General features: G+C 40.3%; 1 protein-coding gene across 1 annotated transcript in view; it reads left to right on the top strand.

Annotated features, from left to right (window-relative positions):
* The window catches only part of tnfaip8l3 (tumor necrosis factor, alpha-induced protein 8-like 3), a 52,913-nt gene extending 44,507 nt beyond the window's left edge, over positions 1-8,406 (top strand). Inside the window, exon 2 of the mRNA XM_072465608.1 lies at positions 7,542-8,406. Coding sequence (XP_072321709.1) covers positions 7,542-8,104 — 563 coding nt within the window. The 3' untranslated portion in view covers positions 8,105-8,406. The remainder of the gene's footprint in view (positions 1-7,541) is intronic.
* The last annotated feature ends 11,778 nt before the right edge of the window (positions 8,407-20,184 follow it).

Consider the following 20,184-nt stretch of genomic DNA (forward strand, 5'->3'; position numbering starts at 1 on the left):
ATGCTTACATTGAACTTTTGAACCTCAGTATACAGTATGTGTCTGCAGTGGCTGTTACTATAAATGCCCAGAGGAACTGGCTGACAAACAGCATTTTATTGTCCAGTGTCCAAATAAAAATGATTTGATGCCGTTCGCCTCATTCGCGCCGCTCGATTCGGCCAAAACACTGAAAAAAGTGTGTTGCACCTCATCGCCTGATTTGTACCTCGCATCGCTTTAGTCAATGCTTCTCTGCAGAGGGTAAACATAGAAAACAGTAGTGTTCAATGTGTCTGTAGCTTAAATCTAAGTCCAATATTTCTGAACAATTACATTTTAAAGATGCACAATTTATCTTTTCTGGTGGAGTCTGTCAACTGCTAGTTAGAATGCATGATTTTAAGGCAATAAGAACACATGCACTGAACAAACATAGATAAATAAGTCAATGCTATACTATGGAACATACACTCATATAATGTAAAATGTACCCTTTTTAGTTTTTAATTATGTTATAACACTGTTCCCTCAACAGCAAAAGCAAATCTGGAGTTGTATTTAGCTTTATTCATGCTTGTCTGATGAATTTAGTTTGTTTAAGTGTCTCCTCTGAGCCTTAGAAAACACTTGTGACCTCATGGTAGAGATCCTTCTGAGCTGTTTTTAAGTCCACACATTTTTCATGCTTACTTTTTGTTTGTTCTCTATTGGTAATTCCATCAGCTGCCTGTAGGTGGAGTGCTAACATAAATCTTGAGAAGGCTCACTTCACAGATAATGTACGGTGTGCTTTCAGTAGATTCCTTCTTTATAAAACATGAGATGCCAAAGCAGAGGTACCGCACAGCATGTTTAAAGGCCAATAACAAAACAAACAGTTCATAAGAGGTGTCCTTTAAAGAAGACGTGCACTTTTGGTCATCCGGTATGCACTTGGACTAGACCTGGTTTTGCTTGGTCACGGTCAGAACAGGGCCAGCTTTATAGAGCTGAGTCACTTTTATCAGTTTGCCAGCATTTTAGAAATCTATCGCAGCCAGTTTGTGGATATCATTGACGCGGGAACAAAGAGCTGCTTCAGACCAACAGGAAATGACATCCACAAAGAGCAGTCTGTTGATGGGGCCAATGAAAAGCACTGCTCTACTTCCTGGTGTGGCGAGTAACGCTAGAACAACCGAGGCTCTATCTGTAAATGATATTAACAATGATGTGGCATTAACTTTTGATATTGTCACTGATGTGGCATTATGCCACTGACAGGTGAGAAACAATGAGCTTTTCATCATGTACCTGTTGTCTGGGGGAGGAATTAGGAAGCAACTCAACAATTTGTCCTTAAATGGCCTGTTTTATGCAAAGGCTATTCAGCTTTTTGTTATAGCATTGTGATGATCCTTATTAAAACCAACCTGCTGTTGTGTAATGCAATTCATCCTTCTTCAGTCTTTATTGCGTGGCTGTTGGTGCAATCATAAGGCTTCACAAAAAAACAGTAGAATCACATATAAACTTGCCTATGTATGTTTGTATTTATGACGTATGTATGTATGTGCCACAATCACATTTAAGATGGCCAAATATTTTTTTTAAAAGCCAGGGCTTCCTTAAGAGCCATTTGGACTGCCCTTCATATTGCACCTCCAGCCCCAATGGGGTGCTGTTGGGTAGCTGGAAACTCCAGGTATAAAGAGGGTAGGTAATTGGCGTTTAAACACTAAAAAGCTCTGGTCCAGTTTTGTCTGGGACAATTAGTTTAGGGGGGGCAGACGAGACTGGGTCTGTCATCAAAGATACAAAAGCGCCACACATAAGGTGGAGTCGTCGTAAAAGATATGCTCAGCACAGACGTGTGCAGAGGCAGACAGCGCGTTGACGTCTAGGGACGGTCAAACATGGGAAAGAATCAATTTAAAAGTCATGTGTCCATCCCGGAGACGCCTGTCTCACTGGCAAATAAATATGGGAAAGAGTGTCTGGAGTGTCTTCCAATGTGGTCCAATAGATTTGGTTTTCCATCTGGCGGATCACTAAGCACGGACAAAATGTATGATTCATATCAACAACATTGTTAAATTGAATGAATAGAAATGAAGGTTTTGTGATTTTTGTCATGTCTTTGTGATTTTCCTTTTGTGTGAAGCACTTTGAATTGTCTTGTGTACGAATTGTGCTCCACAAAAAAACTTGCCTGTCTGCATCATTGTTGGTATAATACAATCAGTGTATCATCATTTTATTCATATATTATATTTTAATACAATAGACCAAAATTTTGTTAAAAAACCTCTATGATGCATGACATAAGATATGAAACAAGTGTGAGGAGGTTAATGAGACTGAAATGATCTTATTTAGTGTCTTATGACTGGATCTTGCACACTGGGTGATAATGGTTTGCTTGTCCGTCTTGGATTAACATTAGTGTGACCACCACCTGAACTCTTGCTCACTTGTTGAATATACACCAGTTATAACTGGACTGGGACTAAACCAGGATTACAAGTTAAATTACTCAAATATACATGAATCAATCGAAATACAACTTTGAGTAAACTAATGCTCAGGGAAAAGAGTTATGACCTTATTAAAAACTCATGAATCAGTTCCCTTACATATAATTGTGCACTCATTAAATAAGATATAAATGTCATGGAGCTACAAACAACTGCCTAAAATGTCAGCTCCTCTTCATATCAAGATGATTTTATCTTCTCTTGGTCTTTTGGGAGGTTGTTATGAGCCGTATTCTCTTGTCCGTTTTCATTTATCACAAACAAAGGAGGCGGTCTTTTTTGAGTTGGCCTCATGTGCAGGGGCTCAGTAGGACTCGTCTTCGCCCCCGGACTCACTGCTCTGACGGCGTGGGAGAGACAGCAGTGACAGGACGCCCCGGGAAAAGCACATCTGCTGCAGGATATTACTGTTTATCGCATGTGTGTCAGTCAGGGTGGCAGCTAAAATGACTTGTCTTGTCTCCCATGTGTGCTGCCGTTTTAAGATATTCTGGAGAAAATGAAGAGGTGGCAGAAAGTTGGTTTATACATTTGGACAGAATCAGAAGTGAACTGCATTATAGGGCTAAATCAAGACAAACTTCCTGCATTATTTCTGAATTTATCCAGGACCATTTTTGTTAGAGAGAGATTGTGTGAGATTTCCTCTTTAAACAGGAATGGAGGTTTAAGATTTAAGGTTCTTCTGGCACAGTACAACCATGTTTTTTTCATTCAGATGCTAATCAGGTACTCATCAAGGACAAGGGAGCTGCAGCCTGCAAACAATAGGATTGTGATGGCACATTACAGGGATCAAAGAAGATTAGTTTTAGAGGAAACTGTGTAAAAAAATAGTTTCAAAACTTTTTTATAAGCAGCTATACTTGTTTAATGAACAGGGCCATCTAATGTTGATACAGTATGTATAGTACCACAGTTTTACCACTGGGTAGAGACAGAAGATACATATTGTCAGCCAATAAAAACAATATATACCTTTGTTCCGACTGGTATTTGCCCTGATGATAAAACAAGATACAGGACAGTTCAAACAGTGGTTCAATGGTTTTTTAACCAGGTCCTTATCTAACTCACATGTTCAGTGTTCTCCACAGCAGCTGGTCCTCCCTCTGTCCCACCACACGCCGTCCACCGCAGGACAGACGCACCCATAACACTTTTAGACCCACTCTGCAGTTTGAAGTGGTTTTAGGATCCAGTTACTTCAACATGTAATCTGCCGTTTTTAACATCCTCTGTGCGAAGAAGCCATGGGACACTCAGTAATATGTCTTCTATTTCAGCTGGCTGTGACGAGGGGGAGGCGACAAAAATGGCCGAAAATGTATCGGGAATTAAGATTATAATGTATAATATTCAGCAATTCATCAGAATTGTGATAAAACGCGCTGAAATATCTTAATAGAAGTATTACACAAACGTTGAATGAGTAAAATGTTTATATTTTCTATCATTTGTATTTTTTATTGTCTTTTTTTGCCTCTTTTTATTTTTCTAAAATGGTGACATTGTTATCAACATTATTTTTATCCACTATGAAGTTGTTTTTTTCTGACTCTGATCATGTCTTGTGGACAATATAACCTCTAACTAAAACAGTGTTGGTGAATTTCATTAAATTTGTCAGGTTATGGAGGGCAGTCCAAACCAGCTGCTGTTTATTTTTGATGGAGAGCTGCCCATTGGCGCAGTGAACGTCTCTGGCTTCCTGGTTTATTCATAACTCTGCAGAATTTGCAGGAGTTGTAGGTGGATTGTCAGCCATCCAGATGGTATGTTTCCATTGTGACCTTTCAGTTTTGGATGTCAAAAGTACATGAGTCAGCTGGGTTTCTTAAAAATAGTTTGTTTAGTATGTTGCTGTATGACTTTTCTTATAACTTGTTGTCTCCATGAAGATGCTATTGCTTTGCCCTGAATGTTCCACAATGTGGCATTAAACCTATTTACTCCATGGAGAAAAGCAGGTTACACCACCAGAGGCCAAATTACAGTCCAGATCAGTTTCTGTTACAATAAAACCCCTTGAATACATGCTAAACATATATACTGCAATAATGTTGCACATTTTTCAGGTACTTAGTATTGAACTATAACATAAGTAGGTCCTCATTTTACATTTTGTAATTGTAAACTGGCTATATTGATCTAAAATAGCTTATTTAAAGAAAACTTTTTTCCTGTGGGACACTGCCAAACTGATAACAAGCAGCAGATATTGTTACTTTTGAAAAGTGGCTGTTATATTTTATAACTAAACATGTATCATCAAAAAACAAACAAAATAAAAAAAAGAATCACATGTATATTTGTACAAATCTAAGCTACAGGATTGGCAGTTTTTATACAAAATAAGAATATTTAGTTGCATCTTTTGTAATTGCGTTTTTGATTCGTTTGCGGTTTATCTTTCAGCCCTAATTCTTACTTTTTGGTTTTCACTGCTTTTTGAAACGTTTGATATTATAAATCTATATTGACTCAAAGCTGGCGCAAATGTACTTACTTGTAACACACGGCTACAGCAACATCTGAGAAAACTGCGTGGGGATGTGTTCTTATTTATTTGATTGGGTCAGAGGGAGTTATAAACCATGTCATTCCGGATGAGCTTCATCTTTTCTGTGTAAACATGTGGGGTTAGCTGATCAAGCCCAGTGCTCATAACACTTACATTAACGATAGAATGGCCTTATCTAGAGCCTCTAAGGATTTGTTGTCTTTATAAAAATGTCTCTTAAACCCTGGCTCTTAACTGTGGGAAGATTAACATAAAAAGATTCAAGATTTCCCTGTGGATTTTTTAAAAACGCAAGGGTCTGTTCATTGTTTAGGGAAAATAGCAGCTGTTGTTCATTGTTTGTGGCTTCCTTTTTGTGGTCATTAGTTGGAATTTTTGGAAAAAGACTAAACTAAACTAAACTGTGTGTTTTTCTGTTGTGTGTGGAATAATCAGACCTTTTCTTCACTGTGATTCAACCCCACTCTTGTTCACATCTGTACACACCAGGACTAGGACTAGGACCAGAACAGGACTAAACCTCTGTACCAGGGCCGGTTGTCGGCTATGACTGCTGGGGCCTGGCTCGTGGGCCCCTAGTGGAGGTTTGGTGTGTGCCTCATCTCTCTCCTCTGGGCACTGTGTCTGTCCTGTGGCTGTGGGCGACTCTCTGCTCCTGGGGCAGCAGACAACGGCTCCTCTGATGGTGTTTTCTCAACTGTTGTTCTCCCCCTTATGGTCATTATGTTAGTGTGTGAGTGAGGGTGTGATTTGATTTAAACCAGGCTCAAACCTGAATGAGTATGAAAGCGACCTCAGTGCACTAAACGTAACAACAAATCTATAATAAATGTTTAAATATAGGTGTTGGTTGCTGCTTACTTATTATTCAAAGCGTTGAATTTGGAATAATACCATCATTTGTTTCATGGATTGTTTTGTCTTCAAACCTAAAATGAAATAGATAAATTAATTATAACCTATAAATAATATATGTTGTTCTTTCATTGTCACAATAAAGACAGAGTTAATTTTTAGAGTTCTGTGAAGATGTTATTACATTGACATGAATGTTCCACATTCATGGTGACACGTGCTTGTCTCCATGGAGACAAGTACATGTCACTATCAGTGCAAGTTGCAAGTCAAATCTGTGGAAAGATGGTTTAAAAGTTAAGTGGTTTAAAGACATTGATTGAATCTGTCTTTACTGACTCCAATGCTAATATAACTTTTTAATTGTTTCTAAATTGAATACTTGTGTGTAATATTTCTAATGCTCAAGATCTGTAGCTGCTGAACGCGTCAGAATGGATTGTCCCAATGTAACTCTAAAAGGTCACGCAAATGTCTCCATCGCTCTTCCATTTTCCTCAGAAAGTTAGAAACATGAGAACGTGAGAAATGTCAAGATAGTGTCAAATGATAATTTATGTTCAATTTTACTCATAAATGTTTTTGTTCCGTTGATAGTTTGTGTTAAATGTTGTGACAAATGGAAAATGCTATTTAAATATGGTTTACCCAACTTATATATATATATATATATATATATATATATATATATATATATATATATATATATATATATATATATAATATATATATATATACTTTGCTAGAAAATATTTAGACAGAATTAAATACATTTTACATTTAGAAAATTATCTGCCCCAGGTTTAGGATCTGATGTGTGAGAGTTGGTGTGGATTGGACAATAATAAGAATAGCATCTACGTCTGTGTCACAGTAGATGGACATTTCCTTCCCAAATCATTCATCTCTAACAGCATGAGTTTTCCAATAGTAAAATGACCTGTTTTTACAAAGAGAATGGGTATTGGCGCCGATGCTTTACGGAATATGTTATGTCAAACACTAATTACTGCTGAGCCGACAACGTTTTAAAACCCCATAGAGGCATAGACATTTAATTATTTGAAGAAAATGCATTTAATACCCAAATCAGTGCTTTCCAACCTGGGGGCCACCACACACTGCAGGGGTCTCTGGGGTATTGTCTGGTCAGCACATATATTTGCGGGAATGTGATAGTAGAAAGATCACATATATGAATGGAATTGTGGTATGGAAATAAAACCAACAAATTGGTGCTAATTTTTCTGATGTAAGGGCTGGTTAAGAACTGGAAACCACCACCACTGAACACATAAATCATTGTAACCTTTCAACCCCTTTGAACTCATGGCTCCTGGGCCAAAACTGTAGCCACTGCACCACTGCCACGCCACATACACTTGGTTGAGTTTCGTCAGATGTAGCTGATCCTTTTCTTGGTTTAGTCCTGATCTAGTCCAGGTTTAGTTTGGGTTTAGTTCCAGTGATGTGGTTTGTGTGAACGTGTGAGTGCTTACGCTACATATATAGCATCGAACTGCCCGCGCATGTGCCACTCCAAATGACATACAACCTCAATCAGAGTGCGACATTGTCATGACCTTTCAAACTCCGGACACAATCAATAATTTGACCCCCTCGCTCTCTAAACTAATTATCTCCCTTCTCCCTTCTCTCTTCAGGACAGGAGAGCTTCAACTCGCGCTCGCTGGCCTTACAAGCTCAGAAGAAGATCCTGAGCAAGATGGCGACGATGGTGGTGGCCAACATGCTAACGGACGACACGAGCAGCGAGATCCTGGACGAGCTCTACAAAACCAGCCGCGAGTTCACCAAAAGCAAGAAGGAGGCGCACAAAATCATCAAAGACGTCATCAAAATCGCGCTCAAAATCGGCATCCTGTACCGCAACCACCAGTTCAGTCCCGACGAGCTGGACACGGTGGAGCGCTTCAAGAAGAAAATGAACCAGGCGGCCATGACGGCGGTCTCGTTCTACGAAGTCGATTACACGTTTGACAGGAATATCCTTTCGGAGTTGCTTTTGGAGTGTAGGGACCTGCTTCACGCCATTGTCGAGCAACATCTGACGCCAAGATCGCACGCCAGAATCGACCACGTCTTCAACCATTTTGCCCACGTGGAGTATTTGACGGAGCTGTACGGAGACCAGGAGGAGTACAGAGTGTCGCTACGGAAAATCTGCAACGGCGTCAACAAACTGCTGGACGAAGGAACGCTTTAACCCCTGAACTTTGACCTCTTCCTGAGCCACTCCTGACATGTCCTGTTGCCCTTCTCTTCTCTGCAGCATACTTGGGGTTTTTTGTCTTTGTTTTTTTTACAGAGGGGAGGCGTCCGAATCTTTTCTGAAAATGTGAGCGAATTTCTCACAAAGGCGGATTTCGGTGTCTTAATGTGAAATTGTGGTTTTGTTTGTCCTGATGGGAATGTCGTTGCAAATCAGTTGTGAACTAGTTATCCATGTTTTTAATCATATTTAAGTTTGGATTGTGGATTTCAAAAACGTTGATTTTGGGTGATCACGTTTACAACTCGTGCACCAAGTTTATTCCACAGATATCATTATTTTCTCCATTAAACTTGGCATTGATCCACTACTCAAGGTTAAATGTAGAAGAAAGTCCATATGAAATTGTGATTCTCGTTTCAATCCGACACCAAATGATACTATGGCAATCATCACAATATCGATCCAATACCAACAACAATCAGTTTTGAATTAAAATGCAATCGAAACTCATCGGCCACAAAGAATTTCATCTTGGCAAATTGTCATTGTAATCATTATCTTCACTCCACACCAGCTTAAACATTAAATATATGTGCAGATAACCTAAGATAAAATAATATAATTTATGATTATTATAATTTTTTTCTTTCTTTCTTTTTTTTGTTGTTGAAATGTAAAGTATGATTATTATTTTTTTTGCGTGACAATTTAAAAAAAATAAAATCTCATTCACTATCAATATCTTGTTATTCTGGTATCAATCCCCCCGTCTAATATGAAACGATGTCACGATGTCACCACAGGCCCGGTCTACTGTCTATTATCAAATGCCAAGAGATTTTACGTGTCAGTTTCCACCATAATTTTAAAATCTGAACTTTACAACTTGACCTTATAACACAGCCACTATTACTTGCTTTTGTTTGAGATAACTATGGTTGATTGAACATTGCTCAGTTTAGGTGCTCATTACTCACAATGGCCAAGCTCACGTCTTATTCAGGTTCAGGTTGCTTTATTTGTGCAAGCAGGTCCATTTGTTTTACAGTTTTGAGAGTGCTGACCCCACACACACGTCATCCACTCTATAATAGACATTAAATGAATCAAAAGTGTTCAGTGCAAAACAGTGCTACAAACAGAAAAATAACACAGCTAAAGTTAAAAGAATGAAAAACGGACAAACAACTGTTAAAAGAGGGCAAAAGAAAACATAGATAAGTTAGATATTGTTCAGCAGCTGGAACATAATCTTTCTTGAATTTAGGAGCTTAAAACCCTTTGTCCAGAAGGCTATAGCAAATGTCTTTTAAATATTCATGTCCTTTTGTTAATGTCTCATTAACGGTTTGATTCCTGGACTCTTTTTTTTTTACAGTTGATGTTACATAATTCTCCTTGTGTTTGGGGTGGATTTCCTTTGGGTACTTCGCCATCACCCATCCAGCACCCATTTTCCATCATGGACAATAATGAAGCGTACCAGGGACTGCCTTGACATTGTAATCGTGTCGACTCGCAGCAACAACAGGTTTAAAACGTCTTGGTTTACAGCGATGCAGATAAGACGAGTTATCCTTCCCAAACTGTGCCGTCTCCCCTCTGTAAAGCCCCCCTCTGCCTCCGCCTCTGGACGCTGCCTCCGCCTCTGGACTCTGCCTCCGCCTCTGTCTCTGGACTCTGCCTCCGCCTCCGTCTCTGGACTCTGCCTCTGCCTCCGTCTCTGGACTCTGCCTCCGCCTCCGTCTCTGGACTCTGCCTCCGCCTCTGGACTCTGGACTCTGGACTCTGTAACGTCCCGCCGGTGTCGTCATCCAGGGAAACATTCTCCAAACACAGCGGGTTTTTGCTGCAGCTGCACACGGGGGGGGAAGCTTACGGCAAAAGCACAGCGACTCCTTTCCCTTCTTTTCTGAGCTCTAGTGTACTGTACAAAATGGCCAAAAAACATGTGTGCGTTTGTGTTGCGCCGTGTGTGCGTTCGTGCGGGGTGTGCGACATGTTGTGTGTTCCTGCTGTGTCTGTCTACAACAAAGGTGTAACACTTTTATTAAAGATCTCTGGTAAACCAAACTTTCGTGAAGTTATGGGGCTTTTTTCACACAACAGAGCTCAGGATTGTGTCAGTGTGGAATGTTTAGTTTGAGGGTTTAAGCCATTCAAAGGTATTCTGTCATTGTGGAGTGATAAATGTAATTACCAATTTGCTCTTCTGCAACAAAATGGCGGATTTGGTCACGAGCGGTCGCTTTTAGTCATTTGTTCCCAAGCTCTAAATTGCATTCAGAAATTACAAAGATATTAACCATAAACCAGGTAATTTGAGGATAACTTGTGATGTCCTGCTAAATGATAACCTACAGTATCCTCACCTGTGGCTCTGCATTACTCATAAGGCTACATAAATGTAAATATTAAGAATGGCATATTAATGAACAGATACATTTGTAAACAGATTATATCATTTGTCCCTATTGGTTAGTGTGAGAGAAGGATAAGAGAAAGTGATATGATAACGCCATCAAATTTGGTTTTGTCGGTCAAATATGTAAACGTTTATATACATTGCGTATATAAAAGTGGTGGAAAGTAATGAAGTACAAAAGTAAAAGTGGCTCTGCGGGGCTGCGCTATCTGCGCAGCTGCGCCACCTGTGGAGCTGCGCCATCTGCGGAGCTGCGCCACCTGCGGAGCTGCCCCATCTGCGGGGCTGCCCCATCTGCGGAGCTGCGCCACCTGTGGAGCTGCACCATCTGCGGAGCTGCGCCATCTGTCGGGCTGCCCCATCTGCGGGGCTGCCCCATCTGCGGGGCTGCGCCATCTGCGGAGCTGCGCCACCTGCGGAGCTGCGCCACCTGCGGAGCTGCCCCATCTGCGGAGCTGCCCCATCTGCGGAGCTGCCCCATCTGCGGAGCTGCCCCATCTGCGGAGCTGCGCCACCTGTGGAGCTGCACCATCTGCGGGGCTGCCCCATCTGCGGAGCTGCGCCACCTGTGGAGCTGCACCATCTGCGGAGCTGCGCCATCTGTCGGGCTGCCCCATCTGCGGGGCTGCCCCATCTGCGGGGCTGCGCCATCTGCGGAGCTGCGCCACCTGCGGAGCTGCCCCACCTGCGGAGCTGCCCCATCTGCGGAGCTGCCCCATCTGCGGAGCTGCGCCATCTGTCGGGCTGCCCCATCTGCGGAGCTGCGCCACCTGCGGAGCTGCGCCACCTGCGGAGCTGCGCCACCTGCGGAGCTGCGCCACCTGCGGAGCTGCCCCATCTGCGGAGCTGCGCCATCTGACTGTCATTTAGTTTTACTGAAGCATGTGTTTGAATTCATGCGCATGAAAAGGCGCACCGGATTATAAAGCGCACCGTCAATAAATGGTCTATTATGGATAATTGTTCATATATAAAGCGCACTGGACTGTAAAACGCATTAAGCGAAACCAAACAGACAGATAAGTCAGTCCGTTGAGCTTTATTAAACACGTTTAACTCATTCTTATCAATTTTTCAAACATTACTGAGAGTATTTACAACAACTCCCAGACTTGCTCAAGTATAACACGTAAAATACAACACAATACACTCGTTTATTCAGTTCATTTCTCATCCACAAATCCCTCAAATTCTTCATCTTCAGTGTCCGAGTTAAACAGTTGGGCTGGATGCCGTACATCCCTCATCCCCGGAACCATCTCGTCATTATGCGAGTGTCGCCGCTGTAACCTTCAGTGATGATTCCGGCCTTCGTGAAAGCTCGGACCACAGTTGAATGATACTTGAGCTCAGAGTTTAAAGTCTGCGTAAGCCCGTCTCTTGCAATAATATAATAGATCCAAGGTCTCTTGGCAGGAGCCATCTTGGGGTCCTTAATTCGAGGTCCTTTTTTTAGGTGTCCGCGTTGTTCCTGACGTATAATGTAGTTTACATTTTGACAGCGCGCCGCGAGCGCCGTGTGTAGCGGTCTACTGTTCCTTTCGGGTTCCTTTGCATACGTGTGGTTGGGACTTCCGGATCTGAAGTACCGTAAACGTGCTTCTAGATGTGCTTGAGTCTCTCGTGTCCCGAGTCTTCTTTACACACCGTGTACCACACAAAATCTCTTCGAGGTCAGTTAACGCAACCAGAAATAATCCAGTGCACTTTATAATCCGCACTGGATTATAAAGCGCACTGACGATTTTTGAGGAAATTGAAGACTTTTAAGTGCGCCTTTCAATATGCTAAATATTATTTTATAAGAAAACTTTCATTATTTTTTATTAGAATCAAAAACAACTTACAGCAGAAAAAATGGCAGGTTTAAATTATTTATCACAATTTATTTTTGAAAAATTGGTTCTGCTGGACTTTTAACTTGAGAATTTGAAGACATAGGGACTAAAACTACATCAATGCGTTGTTGAATCTATTGTGATGAATCCAATCTATTGGTTTTGAATATTTGGCTACTTTTCACAAACTGTCAAGCCTGTGACGCTGGCTAAAAGTGGTTTCAACAATCTTTCAGTTTTTCAAAAGCTCTTATCCGACCACAAAGCCAGGATTTTCTCATTTTTGCTGAGGTAACGTTAGTATGGCAACGCTGAAGACTGTTTCACATCTCTCTCATGCATGAAATACTAAAGAACCAGCTTAAGCTTCGCCCCGTAAATGTAAGCGTGGGCAGTGACCATGATGAGAGCTGCAGACTTCTGGTTTCCTCTCCATTTGAAACCTTCTCCAAACCGTGTACTCTGCGACTGTGAGGAGTTTGTGATCGGCGATTTGTCATTTACGGCCCATTAAACTCCGCTGAGATGTATCTGGTGCTGGTGCGGGTCCAGATGACTTACTTTGGCAGGAAGTGTGGATGTCCAGTTTTGCATGACAACGACTACCCTCAGGGGAACACCAAAAATGGAGACCACCCACTCACAAGACGGAGCCGCGAGTAAATTATGGGGGCGGTTATTTGGACTGCATTTTGCTTAATTTACTGTTCAGCCCTCACTTTTCTCTCTGCAAAATGGGAAGGCTGACTTAGCTGGTCTTGATGTGGTTTTTGATTCATAATAGGAGCCACTGGCAGCGGTCTGTTAATGCATTAACGCTGGTCGAGTGGTTAAAGCAGCAGCACATATGTCAGGTTATGTCCAGCTGGCCTCAGCGTTGCGAGTTTGAGGACCAACAATTTGCTGAATGTCCTTCCCTGACCTCCAATTTATGCGACATTGTCATTTCTGATAAAGACTATGTGAAAATCCTTGGAAAAGAAAAGAAAGACATTTTACCTGATTTAAACTTCATTAGAGCAGCATTTATTCTGCATAAAAACTGTTGGATTTTGTTGGTCAGAACCCTTCTATTTCCATACAGAGAAGTGCCTGCCCCAGGGTAAGGGGCAGGCACTTCCCCCACACACCAAATACACCAGTGTTTATAAGATACCTCGGCACGCCATCCTCTAATAATGATCAAATCACACCATCTGTAAGTGGCAATGGTTTTAGTTTCTTTTCTGTTTCAGAAGTTTGTTCAGGAAAACACACAAAATGGAAAATTGTTCAGTTTGGTTCCTGTGTGAATCTGTTCAGCGAAAGTACAATTTATTTCAATTTATTTCATAGCTCAATGCGCAGTAGTGTTCCCCGACAAACTGGTGGAAAATCAAGGGATGACACTATCACTGGAGGAGTCCATAGACTGGAAAGTACAAAAAAATCACATTAACGGGACAAAAATGTACCTTTCCTGACAATGACCTGGAGATTTATCGGACTGATCAAAAACTACACCCGGACGTAAATAAGAACCTAACTTAAACCTTAATGAGCTTCAAAAATACAAAACTAAGAATAAAACACAGGAGTCCAATTGAAACATATTCCTTGGTCTTACAATAACCCTCCTGCAAAAAGATCTGCTAAATGTTTTCCATTCTGTCAGCTAAACAACAATAAACGTTATTTATTTCACCCGCCTTTTTAAGCTCTGTCCACACATTCTGCGCTTCAGAGCATCACATGAGTTTATTCTCTCTGGGATCTTGACATGTGATATCAGTGTGTTTGAAAAATATTGAGAACTGCAGCTCCATTATCAGAAAACGCTCCAGGAAGAAAACTTTTTTTAAATACTCTTACTACAATTTGAGGCTCAAGCCAAAGTCCCATGTAATAAAAAAAAAGTCACATTTGGACAAGATAATAAGGAATCTATAAATAAACATACGTACAACGGCTTTATTACGGCTGCTGTTGCATTTCAAATGATTAAAATGTTATAAAAAGTGAATTGGATCCATAATAGCCTAATATAGCCCTCTAGTGGCCAAAAACTGCCACATCATATTATTTTATTCACACTTTCCTGTCAATCAAACAAACCACTGGAACTAATTCAAAACAAACTCCCCACACTTTTGACTCAAAGGGTGATTTTTCTACTCGACAATGTTTAACTTGGTGAGGCCGACCACAATTACCAATCGCACGTAAACCACCACAGTGTGAACTCTGCCTAACACTGTCTCTGCTGGTGGGGTTTGTCCAAGTCATAAAAGGACATTTGTGCTTCAGTGTCTGAGCCACTCGAGGCATTTCTCTGGAGATTGTGTTGGAGAAAAAAAGAGTCAGAAAGCGTTAAGAAAGCTGAATGACACAAAGAAATGTCATTTATATCCAAGACTCCATCACTAAATTACAGACACATAGGCTACGTTCACAGCAGGTAAATTTTTGTTTTGTCCATATGTGACCTGTTTTTTTTTCTGGTTAGTGTGAACAGCACGCATCCGATTTGTTCAAATACGACTCAGGCAACTTTCATATGTGGCCCACTGTGAAAAAAAGAAAGTTTGGACACCTCTGATTTAAACTCACTCCTTGTTTTAGATCTAGTCATTGATTTAGTTCAGGTTTCAGACACTTTCAGTCTTGCCTTGACTGACGACACGTATTCCTGCCTTAGCAAAGCATGAACAATGACTTAAATCATAGTGAACAAATAGTTTTTTTAAGGATGATTCAGGTTTAGTAATCACTTCACTAATACCCTAACCATCATTTCCAACCCTAACCTTAATTAAGTAGTTATTAAGCCTGAATACTGCTTAATAAACTACATGTTTGTTATGAATTAAGTATTTTAGTCAGTCTTGTTAAGGCAAATCAAAGTCTAGCTGATTATGTGACTAGATTTACAATGATAATAAAAGAAATATAGGCCTTATTTTTCTCCATTGGCTGTTCTTATGTCAAATCATAGTTTATACAGTGCTCTACAGTGTGAATCAGGAAATCAAGTTGTTCTGGAGTGACATAAAATGATTGCGCACAGTAAACTTTAGATAATCTATTTGACCAAGAAAAGACAACTAAAATGAAACTCCCACTAAAGTTTGCATGTAGTGCCCTCTGGAGGACTGAGGGAGGAACAACATGAAAGTAATTGTATGAAATTAAATATTATTCAGCTCCAGGATTCCTGAGGGGGACATGTGCAGCATTCAGTAAAGCTTTTCTTATCTACATATTTTGCATTATTGAAAGCATTTTTTGTCATTTAACATTAAGAGCTGATGTAGATAGTCCTCGTTTCAACAAAAATGTGATTAAAATCAGTTTGGTGATGACAGCCTGTTTTGAGACTATATTGTTATATTGTTATATTGTTATGTTGTTATATTGTATTTTTTTTATTATCATTCACTGTTTTGCCATCACTCATTTCTGGCTTCTTCACTGACAGTAATTCAGATTCAGAACAGTGTTGAGCCTGAGGAGATTTACCTCCTTTGACCACCAGAGGTCAGTCTTTGTGCTCTTTTCTGAGGGAACATGAAAATGAGGCTGTGCATTTTCTATAAATAAAACTGATGAACCCGCGCCACAGACCGCTTTAGATGATTAGATGTCTTGATTTATCTTTCCCTCCTCCTCACATAAAGTCTGAGAGCAAATGTAGCTCTGTGTTTGGCGTCAGTCCAGAGACAGAGCTGAGGAAGCAAAGTCATCATTTTCACTCCAGTTATTAAATGTAAAACACAACGTTATCTTGGGGATTTAGATGTCTGTTTTGCAACTTCATTTGAGATATGTTATAGATCATTACCAAGCATTGTGGTACTCAGTTTTACAAGTTACATTTATTTGAGTAACTTTTTCAAGAAATTGTACTTCTTGGAGTAACTTTTACACACTATACTTTTACTCCTACTTGAGTAATATTTCTTTTTACTGCTTCCTCTTTCCATTGTGAGTAAATCTACAAGTGACAGGAGCTTTATGTCGAAATTATGATTTGAGCATTTGTGTTTCTTTCACCATTCCGTAAGATTTTAATTTGTTTTCGTCCTTTAGAAGTGAAGAAACTGATTTTGTGTTTTATTTAATGTTTTGTTCTTCCAATGACATTCATTCTTAAAGCACACATATTGTGCAACATTCATTTTCTTGTTCCCTCATTAAAAACATGCCTGGAGCAGCATGTAGCTTCATTAGCGCTAGTTTGAGAAATCCTGGTTAAAAAATCCTCTCCCCTCCGACAGTCAAAAACAGTCCGTGCTGCAGCTTCTCGATAACTTGATACTTTGACATTAATTGACATGAGAATCTTCTTTGCTGTTGTTAAATGTATAAATCATCATCGCCAGTCTCGCTCTGAGACTTTCTACCGTCTTATCATGATCAGTACAATTGCGTGCTGAGACCAGGAAGTAAACAAAAACGCATGTTCTATGAAATGTGTGTCATGAACTGTTGAGTGGTCCCGCCATCTACTGGCTGCACGAGGGAATTACACAGTTTGCCGTGTTGGAAAAAGGCTGATCCATCCATCCATCCATTTTCTACCGCTTGTTCCCTTTCGGGGTCGTGGGTGACTGGAGCCTATCCCAGTGACTGCGGGCCTTAGGCGGGGTACATCCTGACCTGCTGAACTAAAGGTACTCAAGAGCATGTTTTAAAGGCTAATAACAATAGAAATAATGTTTACCGGTAATAATATTTTCCCTTTAAAATGACTCTTTTTAAGTCTTAACTTTTTCTTGAGTCATTTCTTGGACCATTACTTTTACTTCTACTTGAGTAATATCATTTTCTCTACTCTACACGTCCGTTGATTGCACATTACAAACACGTTAGGCTGAAGAATCCTCTGTGTTTATATTTTGTCTACAGTGTTACAACCATTGAGCAATTTTCTGCAAACTGCTTTATGTTATTACGCTTCCATTGCCAACTATTGCAACATCTCTGTGTGCCAGAAAATACCTGTGCAATACAACAGAAATAAACCTCAGACAATCACTCAATCTACAGACCGAATTACTAATATGTAGATCAGTTTGATGCCTATAACGAGTAACATAACGAACAGTGTTTTTTGCCACAGAAATTAAATTAAATTAAACGGTAAATTCACATTTTTTGTTGGTAGATCATGAGTTCTGTACATTTAATGAGCTCACTGAGTTGCAAAACACTGAATCACACCAGCTTCATTTACTATTGATAGCATTTATTTATAGACCTGCTTCATAAATGTTACATGATCAGTCGTGTGCCCTTTGTTCTACTCTGCAAGAGGCTCCACACTGACCAGCCAGAACAATAAGAGCACCTGCATCACACGAGCTGCAGTGAATGAGACGCTTTGACCGAGTTGAAATATATATAGTATCATCTTTTATCCAGGGATTGGTTTTCTTTGTATATTCCATTCAGAAGATCTTGTAAAGTTTGTCCAACAGAAAGTAAAGTTGCCATATTTTTTCCCCCCATTTACTAAAAAATAGTAAATATTTAGATGCAATGAAACGTTGAAAGCGTGCAGGGAGTTAATAAGCTATATTCAGGAACTAAATACTACACGACTTACATTGTTCCATTTAAAATCTGTTTATGAAACTTTAGAAATCACTAGGTCATGAAAACATTTCACAACATTTTAAGGTTTAAATGTGTTTTTTGACTGAAAACAACTGTGTGAAGCATTAGTCACTTCTTAAATGGTTGTAACCTGCCTATAAGCTTCAGATTATGAGAAAAATGAATGGGAAATGTACTTTTACCTTCACAACACGAACACGAACATGTGCAGTTTACATGTTCTCCCTGTGTCTATATAAACACGACTGTTCAGAGCACAAAATAATCATGTGAACTAAAGAAAAATACAATAGTAACCTTTTTAGAGGCAAAAAAAACACAACTTTAAATTCAAAGCACCTTTTCTCTGGCTGTTTGTGTAAAATGAACATAACTGTCTCATTCAGAATTGTTTGATTTGACAAAACTGCTCACACACGATGAACGATCTATTAGACAATTTATTTAAAGCAACTCTTCGGTCCATAATCGTGAACTATCGAATAAAATCGTGCCGTTTCTTCTCACAATAATCGCAAGACTAAAATTGTGACGTGCTTCTCCACAATACAATCAAGTTAAATAGCGTCGTATTCATTGTGTGAATCAAGATCCGCGCGATAAACACTTGAGCATTTGTGGCCACATTTGCACAGTGTCCGCAGAGTATTCGTCGACAGCCGGCAGCGCGTCTCTCACTGCAACAACAGCACAAGAACACGGCGTACGATCCGAGCCTTTGCCTACACACTCGAGTGGGAGGGAGACAATAGGAAGCCTCAGGTCTCTGCTCCGTTTCCAACACAAACACAGCAACACGGATTTAAGCTTCAAAACTGACGCGTTGTCATGTCAGAAATGAGAAGCCTGTGCACCGTTTCATACAAAAAAAAAATGTAAATACAAAGACAAATGGACAAACCAGGCAACAAGTGACAATTCAGAGTTGGAAATTGGTACATTTAGAACATTTAATTGAATTCAAGCATAGCATTGAGCCACATTGTCACTGATTCAATTGAAAAACACATTCGCCTCCATCTGCTTTTCCTCATCCAACGTGAGTCACAGTTAAAAACAAACATACAACTCTTTGACCTTGACGTTTTTTAGCTTTTATAGAAAACTAAAAAGCTTTGCAAAGGCGCCGGTCCAGCTGGCAGCCCGGTGTAAACGCTCCGCTCTTTTCTCACACTTTTTTCACACTTATTGTGCTTTATCTTTTGTATTTTGTAAAAAAAAATCTACTTTACTTGTACAATAGGGGCACGTGCTGGAATCGCTTTAATTTAACTTGTTTTTGACTTTGTTCGGCTGGATTATTGAGTGTTTTCGTCGTGATGTGCGCTAGCTCTGAGCTAGCCCCCGGCCCCCCCGCGCCCTCCGGCCGTCCTGACGTACAGTATGCCGCCGGTACACGTTTATATAAAAGAGGAACTTCATGAATGATCGGGACACGCACTGGAATCGCTTTAATTCAACTTGTTTTGACTTTGTTCGGCTGGATTATTGAGTGTTTTCGTCGTGATGTGCGCTAGCTCTGAGCTAGCCCCCGGCCCCCCCGCGCCCTCCGGCCGTCCTGACGTACAGTATGCCGCCGGTACACGTTTATATAAAAGAGGAACTTCATGAATGATCGGGACACGCACTGGAATCGCTTTAATTCAACTTGTTTTGACTTTGTTCGGCTGGATTGAGTGTTTTCGTCGTGTCATCGCGATGTGCCCTGGCTCCGAGCCCCCCCGGCCCCCCTGCGCCCCCCCCGGCCGGCGCCGTACCGCGTTTCCACAAAGGAGGAACTCATGAAACTGCGGAGAACAGTCGTCTTACCCGGAGATCGTCACGTTATCCCGACGGACATCCTAAGATTTTTATAAGAGATCTTCTACTGAGAGTGTTTTTCAAACTTCCTATAAGTTATTTGTTCTTTTCTTCTGTATCTAACTCTGTATCTACCTGCGTTGCATCAATGGAATTTCCCCATGTGGGACAATAAAGGAATATCTTATCTTAACTTTTTCTGTGGCTCTATAAACCACACAAGCTCAATCAATATGTATAATTATGTATACACATAAAGCTTAAAACCTAGCCATAAAATCCATTATGTCAATATGTGAAGTCAAAAGCAACAATACAATTACATCATTATTGATGATTGACATTATTATTAGTATTAGTAGTAACATTTTATGATAATTAGACTTTTAAAAGCATGAACCAAGACAAAG

Source organism: Eucyclogobius newberryi, unplaced genomic scaffold (genome assembly GCF_026437365.1).
Source record: "Eucyclogobius newberryi isolate DKJ021-1_F unplaced genomic scaffold, fEucNew1.0.hap1 SCAF_5, whole genome shotgun sequence".
Classification (NCBI taxonomy): Eukaryota; Metazoa; Chordata; class Actinopteri; order Gobiiformes; family Gobiidae; genus Eucyclogobius; species Eucyclogobius newberryi.